At 46.9% G+C, this 27,169-nt stretch overlaps 1 protein-coding gene across 1 annotated transcript in view; it reads left to right on the top strand.

Moving 5' to 3' along the window:
- The window catches only part of LOC147731234 (lanosterol synthase-like), a 310,880-nt gene that overhangs the window by 232,965 nt on the left and 50,746 nt on the right, over nucleotides 1–27,169 (top strand). Inside the window, exon 17 of the mRNA XM_086954169.1 lies at nucleotides 24,326–24,391. Within this exon, the coding sequence (XP_086810295.1) occupies nucleotides 24,326–24,391 (66 nt within the window). The remainder of the gene's footprint in view (nucleotides 1–24,325; nucleotides 24,392–27,169) is intronic.

The raw sequence follows: 27,169 nt of genomic DNA, 5'->3' as shown, positions 1-27,169 counted from the left end.
TTGTTGCTAGATGACTTTTCCAGATAGTAATACAGGAATCAGTTCATCTAATACACCGCTTGTTTACAATACAATGCATAAGGTATAGATAAGGACGTATAGCGGTTTATTTGGTCCACCCAGAACATCTAATTCTGTTTTATAGAAAATAACAATATATTTTGTAGGGCGTCACTACAATGGAAGCTTTTAGGAAGCACTCCCCTCTGTAACATAAAGGTAACATTTAGATTATTCAAGTGTGTACGTCCGTTCCTCTGATGTATGCATGCATGTTAAGGAAATAAATGCATGTACAAAAAATATAAATAGAAAAACAGGAACATATAATGCAACCTCATAATGCCTAAAGTTATCTTTCATTTAGTGTCTTATTATAATGTAGGGCCTAATACAGAATGTAATGGCAGCAACATCTCAAACGTGCATTTACTACAATGACTGTCTTTGCCCGCCCCCACCACCACTGGTTTTCACATTGCCCTGACCCAGTCGCTGTTGTTAGCCTTCTTTCAGGAAGAGCTGACCCTGAGCAGTGGCACCAGAAAGGAGAAAAGTGTCTGAAAATGGCACACAACATTTTGAAGATTGGTGTTAGGTTTCTAGGAGCTGAGATCAAGCGATGAAGCACCCAAGGGAAAGCGGTCGCAGCTTTCCCACTTGGCCTAATTGTGTCATCCTGGGCACTTAATTGGTGCATGCCTCAGTAGATTCATTTAAATATATGGGAGCGCCTAGAAAGAGGCAGGAACGCAAGGGTGGGGCGCTGTATGCAAACGGCACAGTTGCCTTTGGCATTGGAATTGTTGCTTAATTGGGACAGGCAGGGGAGCTTAGGTCACGCGGGTCCTGGACGCCTTGCAAGTGGTAGCTGTGTCAGAATAAACAAGATATCTGATGTCCCTTGGAGACCCCTTCGGGCATCCTTGGCGGAAGTGTACCTAAGCTGCTCTGCCATCAAGCGCCACCAGGTGAAATCTGGGGCACCATAGCAGGGTGCTCGTGTTTTATTTAGGTGGGGTTTAGCGCCAACATGCTTCTAGTCACATCTTTCGGATGGCTTCGAAGCACTGTAAACATTCTGAAATACTAAAATAATACGGAATATAGAAAACATGGGCAGTGGCAGCTACCAGAGGTAGCATCACGCATCGAGGCTCAGAGCAAAAATGGTGAACTAAGTGGGGGATGGGCATTACCCCGCCCCGTTTTTTTACAGACGATGAAGTTGGCATGAGCACAGCATTCGTATGTCACGCCTCAAATCCCACCAAACCACAGGGGAGGGTGCGAGTGTGTTTTGAAAATTGATCACCGATACCACGTCAGAAAAAAGTCACTGACGGTTCAAATGCTGACACTGACAGACACCCGCGTCTGCCACCCTGCGTCCCGCACCCTCAGGGAGGCAGGCCAGCGCATCCTCGTATGGACACTGTGCACTTGGGCATGTGAGAAGCATCTAGTAGCTGCCTAGATAGAGGCAGAGGGCCAGGGGCCGACAGCACCACCCCGCCAACTCCCGGGAGGAACCCCGAGCGCCTGCACTCGAGGCAGCCTCCGAGGTTGGCTGCGAGGCGCCTGCTCATCACGGGTCTCTTGGAAGTGGATGCGAGTGGTCTATATGGACTCTGAGCCATATAGACCATTTGGCCCCTCCTCCAAACCCAATAAAATCGATGAAAGTGTTCAGAATCGCAGCTCATATGGGGGGAACGCATGATTATTTTATAGAACCATTTGCTTCGTGTATTTTTCCCAGGCGGGTCTGTTCCGGGTCTCTAGTGTCTGTACACGCAGAGAGCGCTGCTAAACCACGGAGTGTTAAATATGTATTTTAAATGCTGCTATTTTTCCCAGGCGGGTCTGTTCCGGGTCTCTAGTGTCTGTACACGCAGAGAGCGCTGCTAAACCACGGAGTGTTAAATATGTATTTTAAATGCTGCTATTTTTCCCAGGCGGGTCTGTTCCGGGTCTCTAGTGTCTGTACACGCAGAGAGCGCTGCTAAACCACGGAGTGTTAAATATGTATTTTAAATGCTGCTTAATAGAAGCACCTTTGTGTCTGAGAAGATCCACGTCCTGTTCCCACATACATTTGTACGGCCTGTGTATTGATAGTGTTTCTAGCGCTCGGAGCCGGGAGCGGGGCCAGCAGTGCTCTGCACACCGGTTTAGAAGAGGCACCCAGAAAAGGGATGGGAAAGAGGAAGGCACGTATTCTTGCCAGACGGAGAGAGTAAGGTCGACCAGTCTCCTCTCCTGTCTTTTACAGCGCCTGGTGGACTACAATGCAGCGCTAAGCAATCCTCCCGCTCTATCACGTAAACTCGTTCGCTGCTCTTTCTTACGGCACACAGAGGCAGCAACAATACAGCGCTACACAGACAGTGGGAGGGGGGGGGGGGGCGGGAAAGCACACTGACAGTGGGAGGGGGGGGCGGGAAAGCACACGGACAGCAGGAGGGGGGGCGGGGAGGCACACGGACAGCGGGAGGGGGGGCGGGAACGGCCAGCACTCACCTGGACTTCCTCTGGCGGAGATCGGCCGAAATATGTATTTTAAATGCTGCTATTTTTCCCAGGCGGGTCTGTTCCGGGTCTCTAGTGTCTGTACACGCAGAGAGCGCTGCTAAACCACGGAGTGTTAAATATGTATTTTAAATGCTGCTATTTTTCCCAGGCGGGTCTGTTCCGGGTCTCTAGTGTCTGTACACGCAGAGAGCGCTGCTAAACCACGGAGTGTTAAATATGTATTTTAAATGCTGCTTAATAGAAGCACCTTTGTGTCTGAGAAGATCCACGTCCTGTTCCCACATACATTTGTACGGCCTGTGTATTGATAGTGTTTCTAGCGCTCGGAGCCGGGAGCGGGGCCAGCAGTGCTCTGCACACCGGTTTAGAAGAGGCACCCAGAAAAGGGATGGGAAAGAGGAAGGCACGTATTCTTGCCAGACGGAGAGAGTAAGGTCGACCAGTCTCCTCTCCTGTCTTTTACAGCGCCTGGTGGACTACAATGCAGCGCTAAGCAATCCTCCCGCTCTATCACGTAAACTCGTTCGCTGCTCTTTCTTACGGCACACAGAGGCAGCAACAATACAGCGCTACACAGACAGTGGGAGGGGGGGGGGCGGGAAAGCACACTGACAGTGGGAGGGGGGGGCGGGAAAGCACACGGACAGCAGGAGGGGGGGCGGGGAGGCACACGGACAGCGGGAGGGGGGGCGGGAACGGCCAGCACTCACCTGGACTTCCTCTGGCGGAGATCGGCCGCACAATGAAACCAATAGAAAAGTAACAAGCACCTACGAGGACAGGGGGGGGGCGGGAGAGGAACGGACGGCGGGAGGGGGCGGGAGAGGACACAGGGGGCGGGAGGGGGGCGGGAAAGGACACGAGAGGAACGGACGGCGGGAGGGAGGCGGGAAACGTGGGGACGGCGGGAGGAGGGACACAAGCCAGGACAGCAGCAGGCACGGCCCGGCCGGACCAGACTCGGGGGCGTTCCCAGGCGTCGCGTGACGTCGCCAAAGCCAAAGAATCTCGGGAACGCCCCCGTGTCTGGTCCGGCATTGACGGACAGGCCCCTCGTCCAATGGCTAGGCTCCGTTTATGGAGCTAGCCAATCGGACGGGGGGGCGTCTTCCATAGTGCTTACTATACTCATTAGATTTCTCTGGAGGCGGAGCCTAATCGGCTCCGCTCACCAGCGAAACCTAAAAAAGTGAGTTCCCTGGGGATGCATGTAGGAAACCTCATAAAACAGCTGTGTCCACATACAGTCACCGTCCCTGCCTCAATTCAGGAAGCACCTCAAGACCTGACCCTGCGACTGAACCCCTTCTCCCACAGTGCCTTGAGACCCTTACGGGTGAGTAGTTGCGATATACAAGTACCTTAATTGATTGATTGATTTATACAGTGCGTCCGGGCCAGAACTTCTGTTCGTGCAAAATATATGAGGTGCTCAGAAGGGATCCATCTGTATCTCAGCCATCTCACAGACAAGGCTTTGACAGACTTTCTGCTATCAATAATGTCTGTGGTATCAGACCCATGAAAAAGGTGCCAGCTACGCAGGAAATAATGCTTGTTATAGTGGATTGGTATTGATTCTTCTCTTTTAACCTTTTCCATGCGTCGGAGGGCCGGGAGCCGTCCAATGTCACAGTGGGCATGTGCGTGGGACGGCTCCCGTTCGTCCTAACACCCACCCACAGGGAAAGCGCTGGTGCTCCCCCCGTGGGTCGCCCTTGAATCTGCCCCCATCAGGTGCTGGCGTCATTAGAGGATACCGGATGCACTGGAAGCCATTTTCAGGAGGTGAGTTTCTCCTCGGGGAGGGTGAGGGTACTTTTTAAAAGGGTTTTCCTTTCCTCCGATGTCATTTCAAAAAGAATTCCTGCTGCACAATTGCGCCTGGGGCGCAAGCGTGCAGCAGGAATGCCAGTTTTTTTTTTTTTTTTAATTGGCAATTTTGTTTTGTGGAGCAAGGGTCTTGGGCAAGGGTCGCTGCCCTTGGGGGAGCAATGTTTGTACTTTGTTCTGTCCCCCTTGGTGGGGCAGATCGACTTAAAAAAAATAATTTATACATGTATATATGCCCACTGGGCCACCAGGGATTTTTTTTTTTAAATGGCTATTTTGTTTCGGCGGAGTGGCCCCTTGGGAAAGGGTTGCTCCCCTTGGGGGAGAAATGTTTTTACTTTGTTCTGCCCCCCTTGGGGGGGCTGTTTGGCATAAAGAAAAATATATATATATGTATATATGGGCCACCAGGGTTTTTTTGTTTTTAATATCCTTTTTGTGTTTTGTGGAGTGCCCCCTTGGGTTTTTTCTTTTTAAGCCCTTTGTGTGTCGGGGAGCGGCCCCTTGGGCAAGGGTCACTCCCCTTTGGGGGTCAGTGTATGTAGTTGGTTCTACCCCCTTGGGGGGGCAGATTGGGTAATTTTTGGGGAAAAAAGTATGTGTGTGTCCACTAGGCCACCAGGGATTCTTTTTTTAAAAATGCCCCTTGTGTGTCGGGGAGCGGCCCCTGTGCAAGGGTCGCTCCCTTTGGGGGAGCAATATGTTTTGGGGGAGCCGCCCCTTCAGCAAGGGTCGCTCCCCTTCGGGGATCATTTATTTTGGACGTTTCTGCCCCCCTTGGGGGCAGATTGGTCTTGTGAGTCTAGGCCAATCTGCCCCCAAGGGGGGCAGAAGCCATTAGGCACCAGGGATTGTTTTAGTGTTGTTGGGGAGCGGCTCCTTGGGCAAGGGTTGATCCCCTTAGGGAAGCATTTATTTGGGCCGTTTCTGATCCCCTGGATGGGCAGAAACCCAAATAAACAATTAATTTTATTGTATGCCCACTAGGCCACCAGGGTTTGTTTTAGTGTTGTTGGGAGCGGCCCCTTGGACAAGGATCGCTCCCCTTTATGGGGTGAATATTGTGGCTGTTTCTGGCCCCTTTGGGGGCAGATCAGCCATATGCTTTCTGGCCCATCTGCCCCCTGCGTGGCAGAAGCCACTAGGCACCAGGGCTTTTTAAATGTTGATTTTTGGGAGTGACCCCTTGGGTAAGGGTCGCTCCCCCTTTATCATGGTGAATTTTGTGTCTGTTTCTGTCTCCACGGGGGCAGATTGGCCTTATGCTTTTAGGCCCACCTACTACCTTTACTTGGCTGGTGGATAGTGTGTGGACTGGTGCATTATTTGCATATGTGATTGCAATGTGTTTTTTCTTCTTTTTATTCTAGTGCAAAGCTTTTGATTCTTGTTTGCGGTTTTGGTAGTGGTTGATCTTCAGTTTTGCGTAGTTGCATTTTTTTGGTAAGAAACATTTTTTCATTGTGTTTACTCCAATTGAGTATTAATAACATGCATAAATGCCTTTTTTGTAAGTGGTGTCTTAATAGCAGCATATTTAGTTACTGTTTTGTGCATGAAATTCTTTGTGATGTGTTTTGCATTGTCTTATCTGTAATTTTCTTCTTTTTTCTTTTTTAGTGGGATACTTTTGGTCCTTACTGTGTCTGTACAGAGTAGGTGGAGGTGAGTTTAGGCACTTCTGGCAAGTGAGTGGTATAGTATATAGGTCTTTGTGATAAAGCTACATTTTGTTTATTTCTTTTTTTTTTACAAAGGGTTTGTTATCGTTGACTTGTTTGACTAGTTACCTTTATCAGTAAGCATTATGGCTAGCAGTAGAATTACTGCTCAGCAGGTGGTTGGTATGCTTCTTGAATCTTCTGAGCAGGATTATGATACTGACAGTGAGTCTGGGGGAGAAGAGGGAGGGAAAGATTCAGCAGGTAGTTTTCTCTCCACATGGAATCATCGGATGATGGAGCTACTCTCAGTGTGGATGAAACTACTCTCAGTGTGGATGAAGTGCCTGTTTTAGAGGAGGACACTGATGTGCCGATGGTGCAAGAGGCATCTGGATTGCAGCCTGGGGCTTTAAGGCTTCCCATTGGAAGTGCTGGACTCTGGGTTGATCCAAACATGGTGCAGTCGGTGTTGCCTGCCTTTAGTGGTGATGCAGGGTGTAGAGTGGATTGTGAAAATCATTTGCCTATACAGTTTTTCAGTTGGTAATGGATGATGTATTTTTGGGTGAGATTGTTGAGCAGACTAATTTGTATGCAGAACAGTTTTTCAGTGACCGCAGTGCCAGACTTAGGCCCCACCCTAGAGCTACCCAGTGGACTCCCACAAATCTGGATGAGATGAAGACGTTTTTGGGTTTGACTTTTTTGATGGGCTTGATAAGGAAGCCGCTGCAGGCATAATATTGGTCTTCCAGTCCCTTGATGGCAATGGCCATATTTCCTGCAATTTTGAGTCATGATCGGTATTTACTTTTGCTTCGGATGCTGCATTTTGTTGATAATACTTTGGCGTTGCCACAAGATAACCCTGACTGTGACCGTCTTTTTAAGATTCTGCCTGTTCTTGATCACTTTGTAGATCAATTTTCAAAGATCCATACTCCAGGCAAAGAAATATCTGTTGATGAGTCTTTGGTCCTGTTCATGGGCTGTTTGGTTTTTAGGCAGTACATTCCTAGCAAGAGGGCACGTTATGGAATTAAGATGTATTTGTTGTCTGAGAGTAGGACAGGATATGTCTATAATTTCCGGGTGTACACTGGTAGGGATTCCACTATTGACCCCGCTGGATGTTCGTCCACTTTTGAAGTTTCAGAGAAAATTGTGTGAGATCTTGCTAGAGGACTGTTTAATAGAGGCCACCATGTGTACCTTGATAACTTCTACACTGCTGTGCAATTGTTTAAGGAATTGTTCAAAGTGGACACTTCTGCTTGTGGCACCATCCGCTTTAACCGTAAAGGTTACCCAAAAGAGCTTGTTTGCAAAAAGCTTCAAAGGGGACAGTGCAGTGCCTTGTGTAGTGAGGAACTGCTAGCTGTGAAATGTGTGGACAGGAGGGTTGTGTACATGCTGACTACCATTCATGATGAGAGTACTTCACCTGTGACTGTTTGGGGTCAGGTTGCTGAAGTGCGCAAACCTGTGTGCATTGTAGACTACCATAAGCACATGGGTGGTGTTGATAGAGTAGATCAGAGGTTGGAACCTTACACTGCTGTTCGTAAGGCTTACATTTGATATAAGAAGTTGGCCATCCATCTCTTCAATTTAGCAAATTTCAATGCTTTGGTTGTGTTCAAGGAGTGTTATCCTGCATCAAAGATGACTTTTGTTCAGTTTCAGGAGTCTGTGATAGGCAGCCTTATTTTTGTGGAAGAGGCTAGTGGTTCCTAGAGTTGGAGTGGTGGAGGATGTGGCTAGATTGAAAGATCGCCACTTTCCTGATTCAATTCCTCCCACGCCCCAAAAAAACAATCCTTGTAAGAGATGTAGAGTCTGCTTGCAAAGAGGGATGCGGAAGGAGAGTCATATGCACTGTGCCTATTGTCCTTCTAATACTGGGCTGTAGGTGCCCACATGTTTCAGATTGTATCACACTCAAAAGAGTTTTTGGGAGCAACCGTGAGTCTAATAGTGTACTGCCTGGTCTGTATGGTTTTATATAGTTGTTAAGTTTCACGTTTGGCAATAGAATGATGTCTTTAGTTACTGCTGTTGTTTTTGTAGTTATAGTTTTGTATCTAGTTGCAATTGGTTTGTTTTTTCTTTCTTGTTACATTTTTTTTAATGACAGTGTGCATGGACTGGCGCTTGGCTGGTGGTGTGCGTGGACTGGCGCTTGGCTGACAGTGAGTGAAATGGCGCTTGGCTGGCGGTGTGTGTGGACTGGCGCTTGGCTGGAGGTGTGTGAGTGGTGACTTGCTGCTGGTCACTACACACACTGCTAGGTAAACGCCGCTCCACGCAATCCGTGAGCTGATGTGGTTGCTGTGTCAGGAATGTGGGCATGTGAAAGTGATGGGCCCTTGAATGGCGCTGTCTGCTGGTGTGAGTGTTGTAATGTGCAGGGCACGCAGCTGGCGGTGTGAATGGTTTTGTATGTGTCACACGTATGAAAGGTGTATGCATGGCCTGTAAAGATGTTGATGCCTTGTCATGGCTTTACAGCTCACGAGCTTTCAATTATTACCAGTGCATTTCATTTTTGTGAAATCTCTGGTTAATACAACTGTATATACTGAACCATCACTCACCCTCATGCCAAATCCAAACAGTATGTATGTGTGCTTGAGGAATAGGTGGTTGTGCAGAAAAATATGTCTTTTTAATCTTTCTCAAGCAGGGTGTAACTTGTCCCTTTTTGTGAATGTTGTAATGTGATGGTCTTGTGTGTATCATGTATGAAAGGTGTGTGAAAGGCCTGTGAAGCGGTTGGGGCCTTGACGTGGCTTTACAGCTCACTAGCTGTGAGCCTCTGGTTCAGTTTTTTGTCCTTTGCATTATTAACAGTGCATTTAATTTTTGTGAAATCTCTTGTTAATAAAATTTTATATACTGAACCATCACTTGCCCTCATGCCAAATCCAACCAGTATGTGTGTGTGCTTGAGAAATGGATGGCTGTGCAGTAATCTTTGCTTTTTTGTCTCTCTGCCAAGGTGTACATTTCATCTTAGAAAAACGTATGAACTGTACATATTGTCATAGACTAAACACCCATGTGAGTACATGGTGTTGTCTCTCTTGTGGATCCGAACAAGTTATCTCACCCACAATGTCCTGCAAACCGGAAAATGTGACTGTCACACTTTACTTGCATTATTGTGCCAAAACTTTCACGCTGCAGAAAGAAAGAACACATTTCCTACCCCCCAGCATTTCTCCAAATTGGTTTGTGATAGGTAATTTTGATATCGCCTCATTAGGTTTGGGCCATTGCCTGTCGCGGGTCCTCGACCCACCCACGCGAGTGAGGTACAATTTTTATCGGGAGACCTGGGGAAACGCTGGGTATGAGGAAATTTGTGGATCCACGCAAATTCCACAACTTTCCCACACAGAAAATTGAGAAAAAAGTGATTTTTTTAACTAGGAGAATGTTGGGGAACCCACGCAAGCCACACCACGCCGGACTCCCCCGGGTGTCTAGTTTCCAAAAATATGTGTGTTTGGGAGATTTCCCTAGATGACCGCCGAGCCCCTGGATAAAAACTCATGGGACCCCCCCCTTGCAAAACCAGGTTGGTTTGTGATAGGTAATTTTGATGTCGCCTCAATAGGTTTTGGGCCCTTGCCTGTCATGGGTACTTGACTCGCCCACGCAAGTAAGGTAGCATTTTTCTTGAAACACTTTGGAAAACGCGGGGTGGGTGGAATTTTGTGGATGCACGTAGATTCCCGAACTTGCCACCACAGAAATGTGAGAAAAATGTGTTTTTTTGGACAATCTTTTAGGTTTGCAAGGGATTCTGGGTAACAGAACCTGGTGAGAGCCAGTCAAGCCACCCCATCATGGATTCTCCTGGTTGTCTAGTTTTTAAAAACATATAGGTTTGCCTAGGTGCCAGCCGAGCTAGGGTTAATAAAATTCAGCCAGGCACTTTCCAAAAAAAAGGGAAATTTTTCACTGTGAAAATGTGGTGTGTCCACGTTGCGTTTTGTGCCAATTTCTGTCGCGGGAACTGGGCCTACCCAAACAAGTGAGGTACCATTCTTCTCGGAAGACTTTGGGGAACACAGGGTGGGTGGACTTTTGTGGATCCACGTAGATTCCCGAACTTCCCACCACAGAAATATGAGGAAATTGTATTTTTTGACAATTTTTTAGGGTTGCAAGGAATTCTGGCTAACAGAACCTGGTGAGAGCCAGTCAAGTCACTTCATCCTGAATTTCCCAGGGTGTCTAGTTTTCAAAAATGTATAGGTTTGCTAGGTTTCCCTGAGTGCCGGCAGAGCTAGGGTTAAAATACAGCATTTTCACTGTGAAAATGTGGTGTGTCCACGTTGCGTTTTGCTCCGTTTCCTGTCGCGGCCACGAGGCCTACCCACACAAGTGAGGTAACATTTTTCTCGGAAGACTTTGGGAAACTCAGGGTGGGTGGATTTTTGTGGCTCCACGCAGATTCCAGAACTTTCCACCACAGAAATGCGAGGAAAATTAGTTTTTTTGGACAATGTTTTAGGTTTGCAAGGGATTCTGGGTAACATAACCTGGTGAGAGCCAGTCAAGGCACCCCATCCTTGATTTCCCTGGGTGTCTAGTTTTAAAAAATGTATAGGTTTGCTAGGTGCCGGCAGAGCTAGGGTTCAAAAACTACAGCTAGGCACTTTTTAAAAAAAAGGGTAATTTTTCATTGTGAAAATGTGGTGTGTCCACGTTGCGTTTTGAGACGTTTCCTGTCGTGGACACTAGGCTTACCCACACAAGTGAGGTACCATTTTTATCAGGAGATTTAGGGTAACCCAGAATTGTTGAGCAACTGTTATTACCAATTGACTTTCAATGCATTTCTGCCTTCCAAATGAAAGACAATGTGTAAATAAGAAGTCATTTTCCAAAATGACCTATATTTCTCATGCTAGTATGGGTACTCCCAATTTTGGAAATGTGCAAATATCTACTGTTTCTAAACTCTATATTTTGTTCCCATTTCAGAAATACATAGGTGTCTTTCATACCGATTTTTCCATGTATACATTTTTCCAGAATAATTGCTATATACCCGGTATATAATAAGAAAACATTGCAAGACGCTGCTCAGTTATTGGCCCTGGGTTCGTCGGGTTCTTGGTGAACCTACAAGTCCTATATATCCGCACAACCAGAAAGGTCCAGCAAATGTAACAGTATATTGCTTAGAAGAAGTTACAGGTGTAAACGTTGACAGAAATGGCTGTTTTTTCAACGAATTTTCAAATTTTCCCATATTTAACTGATAGTTTCTATAAAGAAACCTTGAAGGAGCTACACAAATGACCCTTTGCTAAATTCAGAATTGTATCTACTTTTTTAAAATGTATAGCTTTCCAGGGTCCATTATTGCTTTCTTACCCATTTCTACCATTAACTGGAAGGAGGTTAAAAGCACAAAAATAAGCTATCTCCCAGAAAAATGCCAAAACTGTGTAAAAAATGTTGGTTTTCTGACAAAAGTCTGCTTGTCCCTGAAAGCTTGGAAGATGGTGATTTCAGCATCACAACCCCTTTTTAATAATATTTGCAGGGAAAAAAAACAGACGCTTTCATCTGTAGCCCTTTTTTCCCATTTTTCCCCCAAAAACATAATTTTGCTTTATTTTGGCTCATATCTGGGTCACTTCCAGTGGAATCCACAAACCCTGGGTACCTTTAGAATCCCCATGATGTTGGAGAAAAAGGTCGCAAATTTGGCGTGGATACCTTATGTGGTCAAAAGGTTACATGGGCCTAAGCGCGAACTATCCCAAATAGCCAAAAGAAGGCTTAGCACGGGGGGGGGGAAAGGCCTAGCAACGAAGGGGTTAATGAGCCATCCTGTGGGAGGATGTAAAGAGAGTTTCAAATAATTTAATGTACAACTCTGTATCAATCATAAGCCTTACTGCCTTTGGGTTGACTCTGAACCTTGAGGTCAGTGATTGGTTATAATCTATGCCTGTTTGACATTTGATGTTCACAGGAGTCACAAACCTACCACAATATACATATATGGCCTTTTGTTGGGATCCTGTAGCAGTTAGTGAGTATTCTGTGGCTTCCTGGGTGGGTACTGACGTTTACCACTGGCTATCCAGGGCCACTATGCTAATGCATCCCAATCAGATAAGTTTCATCCTTAGGGCACTTGATGCTCAATTAGTAAGAGTGAGCAGCTACGGCTTACCTCTGAAGGTGGTAGAAGTTACAAAATCGCGTACAATATTTAACAGAAATTAAAACAGCATTACTTAAGTGTACAGTCAGTTCTCTAGTCTTGAGAAAAAAAGAGATTATAACATGTTTGGCTGTGTAAACACGTGCTCTCTGTACTCCTGTCATTTAGTGTTGAGCTCAGATTATTGAAACTTTTCTTTGTTCGAAGAAGCATTTCGAGTTATGAGGTATCGGAGACTCCTCCTCTAGTTGTTAAGACACATCTGCACAGACACCATTGTTAGATTGTTTTTCTCCACTATCTGGTTTGGAAGTGTACCAATATTGCTCCTGGTCTCAACACCTTTAATACTGAATAGCATGGTCCTGCTACCTGTTCTTTCCCATCCTGTCGCTAAGAAGATTTTCTACTTCACCTATTGTTCCATTTCCTCTTCCCTCTTGACACGGTCTTGACATCGTTGTCAAATATCAGTCGTTTTGGCCCTTGGGGCACCCTACCCTTCAGTGCACCCAATCTTTCTTAAAATAATTCATAGAATGAAGAGGCTTAGAGAGTGAGAGAATTAACACCCTACAAAAGATGCCCTCAGTACCACTCATAGTACCATTGGGCTGACCTCCACAGTGTCTGTAACCTGTGTCTTTCCCCTACGCACAACAATACCCACTGCGTTTCAGGAGCAAGAAGACCATTTGGCATCGGAGAGACAGTCGCTGGGTCCACAACATGCCCTGTGCGTAAACCACTGCTACCTCCATGTCCGCCCCTGCCCTGTGGTTCTGGATGGTTCTGAGACAAAACTTCAGAGCTGAGACAGAATCCAGCTTGAAGCTGCGATCTCCACGGACCCGTCGGTGCTGAGGCGTCAGACCTGACAGCTCCTTTGAAGGTGAAAGTGCCATTGACGCCAGTATCAGGGTCGGCTCTGAGACCATCTACAGATAACTACAACAACAGGCCCATCCAGCTGGAGCTTGACGACGGACAGTGCGACACATTATTATCCATCCCGGCATCTCTGACGCCTCCAGAAAGACTTTGCCTAAAAATCAGAGAATTGCCTTGAAGGACACTCCACACCGGACTCTACTACCTGTGTATGCCAAGCGACAAAGGACAACGCTGCCAGCCCTTCACCCCCTCCTCCACCTACCCCACCACACCCACCACCATCTCCATCACACCTTCCTCCTCCCTCACATCCTGGTACTTCCACAGAAGAGTCACTGGAATCTTACTGCCTTTCAGGTAGGCCTAATCCCTACTCACAAGCAGAGGACTTCCAGCGACCACTTACCTTCATTGCACAGATGATCCTTGGGAGAACTATAATGTTGAGTCCCCAACAGACCTTGACATTGAACATGTCCCTATTAGGACGTCCCAATAGACAATAACACCACATGCCACTGTGTTAACCAGAGTGCAGCTACCTATTAAAAGACGAAACTTCATGTTACCCATGAGGATGACTATTTCCTGGTAAAGATGGTATCAAGATCCAAACGCTCCTTCCAGTTTCATCCTATCCTTAAGGGTATGGTCAAATCTGCCCCAGAAATTTTCAGGGAGCCAGTCAAATGCCAGGTGGAAATGTCCAGGATAGAGAAAACATTTAAAACTGCACCGTCTGATTATCCTACACATCATAGGCCATGTCCCCAGGACTCCCTGGTGGTTTCCCTCACCTGGAAGAATGCGACAGCCCTAGCCACAGGTGACACTCCCCCTCCTGATAAGGAGAGTAAGAGCAATGATACGGATGACAAAAGGCAAAAGGGTAGCAGTTGCTTCTGTTACACACTGGTGTGTCATCAGTTCTGTGAATCTCCTGTCTAGATACAACAAGGCCCAATGGAAAGAAATTGGTGCCTTGCTCCAGCATCTCTCAGACCAGTATAGGAAGCAGTGGCATAGCAAGGGTGGGGTAGGGATCTGAGGGGGCAATCTGCCCCGGGCAGCAGGAGTTTTGGTGGGCAGTGGCTTCCCCCCCCTTAACTGCAGCTGCTGCGGGGTGGCTGCTGAGGAAATCGCAGCACCCTTACACATCGCATTACACACAGCCACGGGCGGCAAATGCAGGGGCCACCATGGGCGGCCATAGGTCTAGCCACTGATAGGAAGTGGGAGGATGAGATCATCGAAGATGGGAAAGCCATCTCTCATGCCTCCATAAGGTGTGTATTAATCTCAGCTGATATAGCTGCCGGAGAGGTAAACACTGTTGCCACTCTTGGCTGTGTGTTTCTGACTTTAAGCCAGACGTCCAACGACATTGGCTCAACCTGCCCTTTAATGGCAAGCTCGTCTTCGGCCCCCAGTTTGATGAGATGTTGAACAAAAAAAGAGAAGGACACACATACAGCTAAGTCCATGGGTGCTCTTCAAGTACCACCAACCAGGGGCTTCTTTCGCAGACATCACGCAAAGAGCGAGTTGAAAACTACCTCCCCAACACAGTTATTCCAGAAACAGCAGCTGGACTGTCACCAACCAGGAAGTAGGGGATACACATGGGGCACTAACTCCAAGGGCTGAGGCAGAGGCATGTCCTTCAAGGGAGCCTCTATCTCTAATTATTAACTTGTCCCAATGACACTACACCTATAGAGAGGAAGCACCAACTATATTTTCCCCTCCAAGTTGAAGTCACCATAGACCGGTGTTTTCTATTTATTACCAGCCATGGCTACTGCTTCGTGATCACCTCAACCCCACGAAACATCCCACCCCACACACACACACTAACCTTAGCCCAAACCACTTCGCTCCATACAGGAGGAGGTCCAGGCTCTCCTTCTCGAAGTGGCCATTGAGCCAGTGCCCCCCTGACACGGGGCAAAGACGTCTACTCCGTTAACTACCTCATCCCAAAGACTGTTCCCCAAGGCCAATAATAGATCTCAGGCTTCTTAACAGATACATCATCTTAGAACATTTCCAAAATGGTCACCCTGTAAGATAGCAATGCCCTGCTGCAGTAAAGCAGCTTCATGCTTACACCTGACCAGAACACGCCTACTTACATCCCCATCCATCTGCCTCATCAAGAGTCCTCACCAAATGCCTCACAATGGTCTCAACCCACCACAGATAGGAAGGGACCCATGTATTCCTCTACTTTGACGACTTGCTGATCAAGAGTGGAGGCAGACAGGAGTGCCTAGCCAACATCCAAGCTGCTATCTTCCTGCTCCACGGCTTGGGGGTTACAGTCAATGCCACTTAGTCCCAACTCCAGCCTTTTCAGATCTAACCCTTTCTGGGGTCTATCCTACACCCTGTCTCAGCCAAGGCCTACCCAATAGATCAAATGGTGGAGGCATTTCAGCAGCTACTACCTCTTTTTTAGCAATTCTGTCCTCTCACAGCTTGAACAGTGGTGCGCCTCCTAGGTATGATGGGCTCATGTATAGCCATAGTCCCCCCACGCAGGGCTCCATATATCTCTCCCCTGCTAAAGAAGCCTACAGCTGACCTATCTGACCTCAAGAACTACCGACCCATCTCGCTCCACCCCTTTCCGGCAAAGGTACTGTAGAAAGCCATCAACTGCCAACTCACAGACTACATGAAGTCCAACCACCTGCTTGACCCCTCTCAGTCTTGCTTTGCCCGAACCACAGCACAGACACATCCCTCATAGCTACTGATGACATCAGATCCATCTACGACTACTGCAAATCCACAGCCCTTATACTCCTTGACCTGTCAAGGCCTTCGACAGTCTCCCACCATCTCCTCATCAAAAGACTCGACCACATTGGCATTCACTGCAATGCTCTCAAGCTGCTATCCTCTTTCCTCATCGGACACACCCAAAGAACTCACCTTCCACCATACACCCACGGCCCCAGGGTTCCTCACTCAGCCCAACACTGTTCAATGTCTACATAACCCCTCTGGCCCCCATCACTGTTAGCCACAGTCTCAGCATCGTCTCCTACGATGACGATACCCACCTTATACTCTCCCTCACCAAAAACACTGATTCCACCAGATCAAGATTCCAGGACACTATGACCAACGTCGCAGACTGGATGAAAGCCAACTGCCCCACCTCAATGCCAACAAAACCGAAGTTCTCCTCTTCGGTAGACCCCCCTCACCGTGGGATGACACCTGGTGGCCCCTGCCCTTCATCCACTCACACTCGTAACCTCTGAATCATCATCGACAGCTAACTCTCCATGAGATGCCAGGTCAAATCTTCTGCCTCCACCTGCTTCAATGCCCTCAGTATGCTCCGGAAAGTCTTCAGATGGATCCCCACTGACACCAAGAGAACTGTCACCCATGCCCTCATCACCAGTCGACTCAACTACAGGAATGCTCTCTATACCTGAACCACCACCCACCTCATCAATCGCCTCCAAACCATGCAGAACGCATCAGCAAGAATCATCCTAGACCTGCACAAACAAGCCCACATCACGCCCCACCTCTGTAGCCTGCACTGGCTCCCCGGCAAGACGAGATGCCACTTCAAACTTCTCACGCACGCCTACAGAGTCCCCCACAACACCGGACCATAATACCTGAACAACTGCTTGACCTTCCACCGGCCCACCAGACACCTGCAGTCTGCCGCCCTTGCCCTCACCACCATCCCAAGCATCCAGTGCAATCGGTCCGGAAGTCACTCATTCTCCCACCCTACGCCCAAAGCCTGGAGCGACCACCCCCAGCTACCTTGGAACATCAACATGCTGAGTTCAGGAGCAGACTCACGACTTTTCTGTTTTTCTAGACCATCCAAACCAGATCTAGTTTCATTAAAATCCAGCACCCATCACTATCTGCAGTGGTAGAACAGCAAACGTATAGTGGGGGTAGGCCCATCGCAGACCCAATTCTGCAGATGACCATCACAGAAGACCTATTACTCACTGGGTTTGAGGCACATCTAGGTGACATGACAGTCCAGGGTCTTTGGCCACATCACCAACGAGATCTACATATCCACCATCTGGAACTTTTAGGCATACACCTGGCCCTCAAGACTTTCAGGCTAAGGTAATCCTTGTGCGAACATTCAAAATGACCTCCATGTTGTACAGAAATAAGGCAGCACTCACTCGCTGCAGCTGTCAGCACTGGCGCAGTAATTTTGCCATTGAGTGAGCCTTGGCAAGTGGGTGTGGACAACGATTTTGCAGACCCGATCAGCAGGACACAGCATCAAGTTCACAAATGGGAGTTTCACCCACAAGTCCACTCCTGTACTTCCGTCAGTAGGGGATCTCAGAGTTAGACCTCTTGGCACGTGTGAAAATGCAAAATGCCTAAACTTTGCCTCCAGGTTTCCACACCCCTTGTCCATGGGCAATGTTCTGTGGATGATGAGGTCAGGGATCTTTGCATACACTTTCCTCCTCTTCCACTTCTACCATATGTGGTGAAGAAACTGTGGAAAACATTCCTCAGCCTCATCTTTATGGCTCCTATGTGGGCCAGGTAATCTTGGTTCTAAACCCTTCTAGAGATGTCCATTGCTTCACACCAGAGGATTTCCAACAGGCTGGACCTTCTCACACAGAACCACAGCAGACTCTAACATCTAGTTATCTGGCTCCCAAGGTCCTAGAGTCTGGTGACCTTAACGTGCCGCAAGAGTGAATGAATATCCTAGAGTAAGCTCATAGGCCCACCATGCATAATTGCTATGCCTCTAAGTGGAAGAGGTTTGTTGACTACTGTACATTAAACCACATAAACCCTCATAAATCAGTGGTCGAAACATAATTTGTTATCACTTACATTTGGAAAAGTCAGAGACAAACTGTACCTTGATTCAGTTACACCCAGCTGCTATTGCCACATATATGCAGGACAGGGAACACTCACTCTTTAGAATCCCTGTCAATAAAGCCTTCATGTACGGCCTTAAATGTGTCATCTCACCCAGGGTGCCAATGGTGCCCATTCTGGAACCTCAACATTACCCTCACCAGACTCGTGGGCCTTCCTTTCCAACCATTATACTCTTACCCTTTATAGTTTCTTTCCTGGACGTTTGCCTTCTTAAAAGCCATATCGTCTCTTAGGTGTAATTGTGAGCTACAGGCCCTTACACTGCAAGAGCCTTTCTTCCAGGTCCACAATGACAGAGTTGTCCCTAGACCCAATAACAAATTTGTACCCAAGGTTGTGTCCCCTTTTCACCATAACCAAACAATTGAGCTCCCAGAATTCTTCCCCCATTCTGACTGGGTAGCGGAGACAGCACTACACACACTTGATGTTAAGCGTACTTTACCGTCTGTAAAACATAACAACTTTTTGTTGTCTTTGCACAGCTTCATAAAGGTCATTCCATTTTAAAGGCAGGTATAGCCAGGTGGATTGTCAAATGCATCCAAACCTGCTACCTTGAAGCCAAAAGACCCTACCTGTGGAGTGGTGTGGCTCACTGGTTAGAGGCATCAGACCTGGAAGCAGAGGACGGCCCGGGACTAGAGTTCAATCCCTGACGTGGCAGGGTTGTGAACCAGAGTCAGCGGACTTGATAATTCTCGCCTCGGTGCCTACTCTAACCAGGGATCACACTCAGCAACTCTGGGCATTAGCTTGCCTCATCTCCACAACGGCCCCCCACTAACGCCGGGGATGCCTGGTTTCACCTTGGAGATACCCAGGAGAGAACATCTCACAGGGAAGGCCAGGATGGGTTCCCCAGCGGTCTATAGCGCCAGGACGCCTCCAGGTAGCAGTGCGCTTTACAAGACACACACATTTACTTTTACATTTACATTACATTACATTTACATTTACATTTACCTGCCTCCCAAACCTCCCTCCACCCGCAAATAGGGCACCACTAAGGCTTTCCTTGGGAACATACCCATATCTGACATCTGTAAAGCTGCCACATGGTCAACTCCACATACCTCCACAGAAACATTGTGTGGATATTCTTGCTGTGCAACAGGCTAGAGTTGGTCAAACGGTCCTGAGGATTCAGTGTTTCAGACCTATGCACCATCCTCTGGCTAGCCACTGCTCAAGGGAATGCTGCTTTATAGTTGAACCAGAACATGTGAATCTACAGCCACTTATGCTACCAACAGATTATGTTACTTACCCCGTAAGCATCTGTTTGTCGTATGTAGTGCAGTAGATTCAAATGCACCCATCGCCTCCCCGAAAGCCAGTATTTGCTACAGATATCTTCAACCCCCATAATTATTTTAATAACACAGATGGTCACTATGCTAACCTACTCACTACTCCATACCTACTCTCACCCTACTCATATCATTTCATTTCACCTGCTGTGCGAAAAACAATTTAGCTATAGAATAGGCACGTTCACAACAAGAGGAAGAGTCACTGATACCTCATGATTAGAAAGACTTCTTCAAACAACAATAAGTTGCAACAGCTTGACCCCAACACTAGATGGCAGGAGTGTACAAATGCTGACAGGGTAATTTATAATCCTTATTTACCAAGTACGTAAAAAAAATAGCTACAACTTAAATAAGCAGAGAGAAAAGGTGGCGCTGATACCTTCGGAGAGGAGATACGACCCCGATTTTTTAAATTTATTTCCTACCCACAAGTTTTACAATGACAATGGAAATGAGGCCAGTTTTATCCTCTGCAGATGCACTCTGGTTGACTTAGAATGTCAGACTTTGTTGGGTCCCAGCGTTTTTGCTAGAGCTTTTTCTCAGTGGATTTGGGTTTGTGTGAGAGGTACAGATATGGGGACTCTGGACCCAAATCGTAAACTGGTCTATGCTAGGGACCACACTGAAGAGTTGACAAGAATGAAGCTTGAGAAGATGAGTTATCAGTATCCAAGAATATAAAAGGTGTCCCGCAACCATTCCCTATGTCTAACAAGCATGTGCAATACAATAGGTCTTGCATTTACACAAGTTTAAGCTTTTGGCATTGTAAATGACCATGCCTTTTATTTGTGTTTTAACCTCATAGATGCTATTAAACATTCCTCCCCAGAGCTGCGCTGTCCATTGGAACTAGTGCTGAATGGACGTCCAATGGTCGTGCGCAGCACTGGGGAGGTAGTGCTGCCGTCGGCCAATGCACCGAGGCAGCACTGAAGGGGTTAAAAACCTAAACATAAATAAAAGGTATTGTCAGTTCCAATGCCAATAGCTCAAACTTGCGTAAATGCGAGACCTATTCCATTGCAAATGCTGTACAGAACCAAAGGCATAAGGTCAGCAACGTGAGACATTAGAGCGCGGTGTCTGTGAAACGGGCGCCACGCTCACTCCTAACGTTTTTAAAAGTAAAGAAACAGACCGCAGTGTCCCTGAAGCAAGCGCTGTGCTCAACATGAAAGTTTAAAAAAAATTGTAACTGAGAGTAGTGTAGTTGGGCACCACGCTCAGCATGCAAGGTACAGCAGCATAGCTCTCTATAAAAAAAGCAGCTGCCATTGTCCTGTGTGAGCGCTCTGCAAATACAAAAAACAGCTGCATGGTCCCCATCACTGTCAATAAGCAAAATAGTGCTCACCCACTAGATAAAGCAGAATGTGTAACGGGCCAAGCAAAAGGTCCATTTGTTATGGGAGGTAGCAAATCCAGACAAGGCGATACCAAGGAGGGACTAACAAGCCCAATTACGAATCAGAAGCCAGCATTTACGAAGGACAATAACACAAGCTAATGACAAATATGGGCGAAGAGTGGGCGGGGTTTCCATTGCATTCTCCATTGCAGCAGGACTCTGAAATGCCAGGTTTACCAGAGCACTAGAAGTCTATGTCCATGGACTGTTTGCTTCAGTCAAGATTACTTTGGTTTGGGGTCAAGCACAAGACCTGGAGAATTAACACTCTGAAGCCATTGCCTTCCCTAGTTCCTACTCTGAACTCGGCTTAAGTGTGTATCTTTGAACTGGCCCTTCCATGCCCAATGGATATTAACAAATCAGAATGGAGACTTCATGGAGATCCGCAGGAGATTCTTTGGACCCAATTCTAGAGCCTGCCTGTCAATGGACTGCTAATTGATCCCACTGTGGACGTTGTAGGAACTCTCTATCATCGCAGTCCATGAAGAAATCCAAAAGAAAGGAGTCACAAGGACTTGGGGAACTACATACTGGCCACAAATAGCAGCAGACATGCCTTGAATGGCCACAGATGCTACAGGATTCACTGGCATCAATATTAAAATACTGTATATTGCTTGAGCAGTAAACATACTATAGTAGCGGGTTTTTCAGATGTGAGTTTTGTAAACCCACTTAGCATAGTTCCTATGCTTCAAGGACAATGAGTCACAAGGAAATACAAGGGAACCCTACTCACAGAGGAACCAGGGTGCGTACTTTATCCAGAAAACAGTGGTTCCTGTGGTGCAATAAATGTATGGTAATGATTCAGTACATAGCGTAATAGCAATCACAGTGTAGAGGGGTTTAGGCAGGATGTCAGAAGGAAAAGCAAAGCTCATAGTACCAAGTTTTTATATCATCATTGTCTTTATATTTCAGAAAAACGAGTTCAACCAATTATATACATTACACACATAGTATTCATGAACAGTGCAAAGTGTCCCATGTGTATTTGTGAGAACCAAAGAACAGTTAAGTGACAGTGAGTGAATATATACAGGTTTCTACTAGGTGTATTTACAAGGAAAAGGAAAGTGACCATGAATGATAATTTTCACAATGGTTAGACAGTGGCTATCTACAATCATAGGCACTGTTTGTATGGTTCATTTCCTATAGCGTCGATTGCGTTTCGACCCGGAAGGTGAGGGGTCTCGCACGACCAAGCGTTGTGGGACATCTTGCTTAATGTGTACGTGTTAATCCAGAAGAGCAACCCATGCGTGAGTAGGAACGTTAAATTACTTACAGTGGACCCGGCCGGGTACACTGTGGGTGGTAATGTAGATGACAAGACCTCTTAGGTTCGACTGATTTCTCGGTGACCGAGGAATCAGTCGTACCCGGGCAGACTGATTCGCGATTGCGTGCTTTCTTCCAGAATCACAGGCATATTCCTGTTGAAAACCACTCGGCCAGAATAAACTACATCGGCGGCTTTGGTCGCCCGAAAATGATTCAGCCCCCTGTGGGCAAAGACCAAGGACCTGATTCTAGGAGGGGTCTTTTCATGCCCTCACTTTCCTTTTCCTTGTAAATACCCCTAGTAGAAACCTGTATATAATCACTCACTGCCACTTAACTGTTCTTTGGTTCTCACTGATACACATGGGACACTTTGCACTTTTCATGAATGCTATGTGTGCAATGTATATAATTGGTTGAACTCGTTTTTCTGAAATATAAAGACAATGATGATATAAAAACTTGGTACTATGAGCTTTGCTTTTCCTTCTGACATTCTGCCTAAACCCCTCTTCACTGTGATTGCTATTACGCTATGTACTGAATCATTACCGTACATTTATTGCACCACAGGAACCACTGCTTTCTTGATCAAGGAGAATGAGGGCATGGTGTTCTGGGTTATACTAAACCATTGGGTATTGTGCCCTTTACCTCTCTCCTCCCCCCCCACCCGGGCTCATTTCCTAATCTGGTGCATATAGGGTTGCCTCTTCCAACAGCTGGTTCTGGCAAGAGCCTGAAACTTCTGCGAGGGGGCCAGAACCGATGACTGCCTTCCCTGACCCAAAGAAGTGGAGATCTAGGGAATAGCGGGCCCTCTAGGCATGATACCTGGAGGCACCCGGGGGACCCAAGAGGACGCTGCGGGCTGACGTGAGAAGAAAGAAGCAGCAGGGGTCAATCTGGGACCCTGCGGGGCGGCCACTTTGGGCCTGATTACGCCCCCGGTCCATCGCTGCATAGCGGTCCCATCTGGCCACAAAGAAGGAGAGAGCAAGTGCCGGAGCAGGTCTGGGACTCGGCTGCGATGTGCGGGAGGACAACCGCTCCTTCATTGAGACACAGTGAGCTCGTTCTGTGGGGGAAGAGGACCACTACAGCTCCTATATTACCGGGTTGCACCCCAAGAGGCTATCGGAGAGGCCCCGGCCACTACGGCACCCTTAAGGAGAAGGGGTGAGCGTTTTTGATGTGAAATGGTGGGTGCCCATTAGAAAGGAGGGAGGCCATACCACTCTTCATCCACAGGATGCTGTGACAGGGGTCCTCATGCCCGAGGAGACAGGGGTGCTCCCTAGAACAACTAGCAGCGACCCATGAGCCCGCTTAACTAAACAGATGGGTCAGTCCATGGTCAAGTGGACCGGCCGAATGGAACACTAGAGGCAGAATCTCTTGCCTGACCCCAAGATGGCCACCACAGTGGTCCTTTTCCACAATGAGTTACAACTCTCACATTGGTGAGATGACCCACAGGCTTACTCTGAATGGAACACCAGGGGCAGCGTTTGTTTGCTGACTGTTGCACTGTACCCGCCATTCACTGCGTTCGGTCCCGAGATGCTTCCTGTACCTGTCTGACTCTAAAATGGGGGCCGCAATTTCCCCATCTGGACCTCACCTGCCCTCACCCTGAGATGTAGGACGAGGCGGACAGCGCCTCACAGTAACACCGGGACTGATGTCTTCTATGGAACTATGAAGCCCCACTGGCTGAAACTTTAACTGTTTGAACTTACTGTGGAGCCCGAGTACCCATGGCCGCTGCCTGGTGGAGCTGTCCTATGCAGCCATAGCAGAGTCTGGCTCTGGGTCACCCCCTTGGCCGTCACCTACCCAGCTGGACATCAGACATTGTTTGTCACGGTTCTTCATGGTTTTATCTGTCTTTCTCCTCGACTGCTTTGACTACTTTGTTCCTCCTGGAGTACTTTCCCCCTTCAGATCTACCTGACTCTGTCTGCTTTCCACTCCCCTATTTACCTTTCCCCCACTACCTTCCATTCCCCATATGACCTGTGTCTTGGATATGCTACGTGCTAATTATCTTATCCCCTAAGCATATACTGGTAACTGCAACTATAACTGATGTAACTATACAACAATGTTCTGAAACAATGTCCTTTCTCATGTAAAGCGCTCTGATACTTCCGGGTCTAGCCAGCGCTATATAAAACTTTTCAAATAAATAAATAAATTAAATAAATAAGAGACTCCTACCTGACCTTCAATATTCTGCCCCCTCTAGGGAGACGCTGCTCCAGGGCTTGGAGTACTGCCGCAGGGTGCAGCGACCAGATGGATCCTGGGAGGGGTAAGTTCATTCCAGGCCTGGAGTGTAGCGGCATGTGTTATTTGATTGTTGAGGATTGTTGCATTCTTAACAGCTATAAGAAGTGTTCTCTGCAGTTTCATTAGACTGTATTTTCCACCAGCTGGGTGTATAAATAGTTTACTAATAGTTGTGGGTTTGTATTGCTAGCACCTGGGTTTGCAGTAGGAGTGAGTGTATTTTCTGCCGATTGCCTATATGTATGATAACTTAGTCTACATGTTAACAATGATTCTCTGTGTGGGTGGGATTGTATTTTACCAGTAGCTTGGTCTGGAAGGTACGTTGATGCATTGTTTCAATAAAAGCTCAAATTCAACTTGGATAAACCATAGAGTCATGGTCATCAAATAAGTCTCCCTTGCAGGGAACCCATTAGGTTTATAAAAGAACCCTCACCCACCAACCTAGTTGGTGGCATGCTTCATCATTGGGTTCCCACCCAAGGGGCCGAGTGCCTCCTAGGTGTGCTTCGAACATCTGATTACAGCGGAGCTGGTTTGATTTGGAGTGAGGAAGTGAATAATGTGAAACTGAAAAATTTTAAACTACCTCCAGGATACCAGAATCTTTACTATGCACTCCCTGGAGTAGGGTTAAAAAGAGTCATTGGATGTGAGTGAGGAGATTTGGTCTCACTTGTCCCAAAGGTAGTGAGAATGGTGTATATATGTTTCAGCCAATATGCTCCAATTTGATTGGCTTTTCTAAGGACCAGTGGCTCAAGGTGAGCTTGCCCAGAGCAAGTGTAATCTATGCACACCTGCTAAGGTGTGTATAGTGGAAATCAGTGCAGAAATTAAGAAATTCAGCATTGGTTTAAAAAATTGGAGAATATTGCCTGAAACATGTAGACCATTTCACTCCAACCATTTTCACCATTTTTGGGACATGTGAGAGCATATCTTCTCACTTACGTCCAATGACTCTTTTTAACCCTAGCCCAGAGACTGCATAATACAGTTTCTGATATCCTGGAGGTCGTTTTGAAATTTTCAGGTCACGTTACTCACTACCCCACTCAAAATCAAACCAGCTCCATTGTAATCAGGCAACCAAGCACACCTAGGAGGCACTCAGCCACCCATTTGGGAACCCAATGCTGAAGCATGCCACCAACTAGGTTGGTGGATGAGGGTTATTTTATATACCTAATGGGTTCCCTGCAAGAGAGACTTATTTAATGACCATGACTCTATGGTATACAAGAGGAATTTCGAGCTCAAACTCATTGTTTGTTGATTGAGCCTCAGGGGAGACGAACAAGCTCCTCCGTTTTCTCCTCTCTCTTTTTTGTTAGATATTGTTTAATAAGGGCTCATATGTGAAATCTGTAGTGTATGTTTGCTGTGCAGAAGTCTTCCAAATAGCTTAGTGGATGACCTGTATGTAAAAACTAGATCTAGGAATCAATTTACTCAGCCTTATATCTTTCTGAGACAAATTAGATGAGTATAAATGAGTGGAGTTAAAGGCAGTGATTAATTTGTGCCGGTGTTTCAGTTGGTAGACACCAATCCACATTTCTGGGGACCAGGATTTATTCATAAGAATAAAACAGGCAAAGGCAGAAAAGCGATAAAGAAGGTGGTAAGGACTGATAGGAAAACAGTGATAAAAGGAGAAGCGGGATGATAATGAACCTGCAAGAGTGAAACAGAGGCAGCAAGTGTAGAGTGGTGTATAAATAAGATGGAATCAAGACTAAGTTGCCATGGTGCTTGGGAACTACGGCCTTCAGCCACGCCAGTGCAGGATCCCTAAGCAAGCTCGTTTACAGTTTGCATTTGGACAGGTAGGTGTTTCTCTGGTGGCTTTTTCTGTTTTGTAATTGAGCGAATCTTACTTATGTTTATGCAATTCAACCGTATGCTTTTATTTGGCGGATAGAAGTTGTTTTTGTGCACAAGTGCCCTTTTTAGGTCGAGGATCGTCGTACTGCGTAGCAGTGGGCGGAGCCCGAGATTTAATGTTTCTTAGTGGGGGCTTGGAACCCGCCCCTCTTTTCCATTGGCTGGCCTCGTAAATGCTAGCCAGCCATTGGAGGAGAGGGGCGTCACTCCCTTTAAGCCCCGTCTTTTTCAGATTCGGGGGCGTGTTTTTTGCGTTCTTTCTATCTGTGACATCATCCGTCACTCTGCAAAAACACGCCCCCGATTCCGAAAATTTCTGAGCTTTGCGGCAGCCATTTTTTTTGTTTTATTGTTGTTGTCAGGAACAGCCCCGCTGCCACTCTAGGTAAGTTTTGATGTCCAGATTCTTACGGACCCTTCCTACTCCAGCGGCGATGATGGATTCAACCCAGATCTGTGACTGGGGCTAAGTGTCTGAAAAGTTTCAGTACTCCGTCCATCATCTCCTTGTGTTTGCTTCCTCAGGTCTGAAGGCAGCGCTCTAGCATGCAACCCACTGCAAAAAATGCCAGAGTGCCCAGTGCCACCTTCAGAGACCCACAGCTTCCCTTCATCTTGTCTCCTCATTCTGCCCCCTCTGATTCTAATACAGAATTACCGCTGCAATTAAATTAATTATATCAGAGTAAGACGTATTCGTCGGTTCAGAAATGTGCGGTAAAGATGCCGATGAGATTATTCTGTTTCCTCAAAAGTTAATCCCCCCTTCAATAAAAAAGAATCACCACAGCGCTCTGGGCTTACAGCGGGCCATGCCTGCAACGGTATGTCGGCTCAAACAATATGCCTGTGGAATACAAACAAGCGCCCGAAGCACTGCTTGGAAAGCTGCTAAAAAAGCAAACAA

The sequence above is a fragment of the Lissotriton vulgaris genome, chromosome 2_1 (assembly GCF_964263255.1).
Source record: "Lissotriton vulgaris chromosome 2_1, aLisVul1.2, whole genome shotgun sequence".
NCBI lineage: Eukaryota > Metazoa > Chordata > Amphibia > Caudata > Salamandridae > Lissotriton > Lissotriton vulgaris.
The sequence above is the reverse complement of the archived record's forward strand: the minus strand, read 5'-3'. Positions and strand labels throughout refer to the sequence as shown.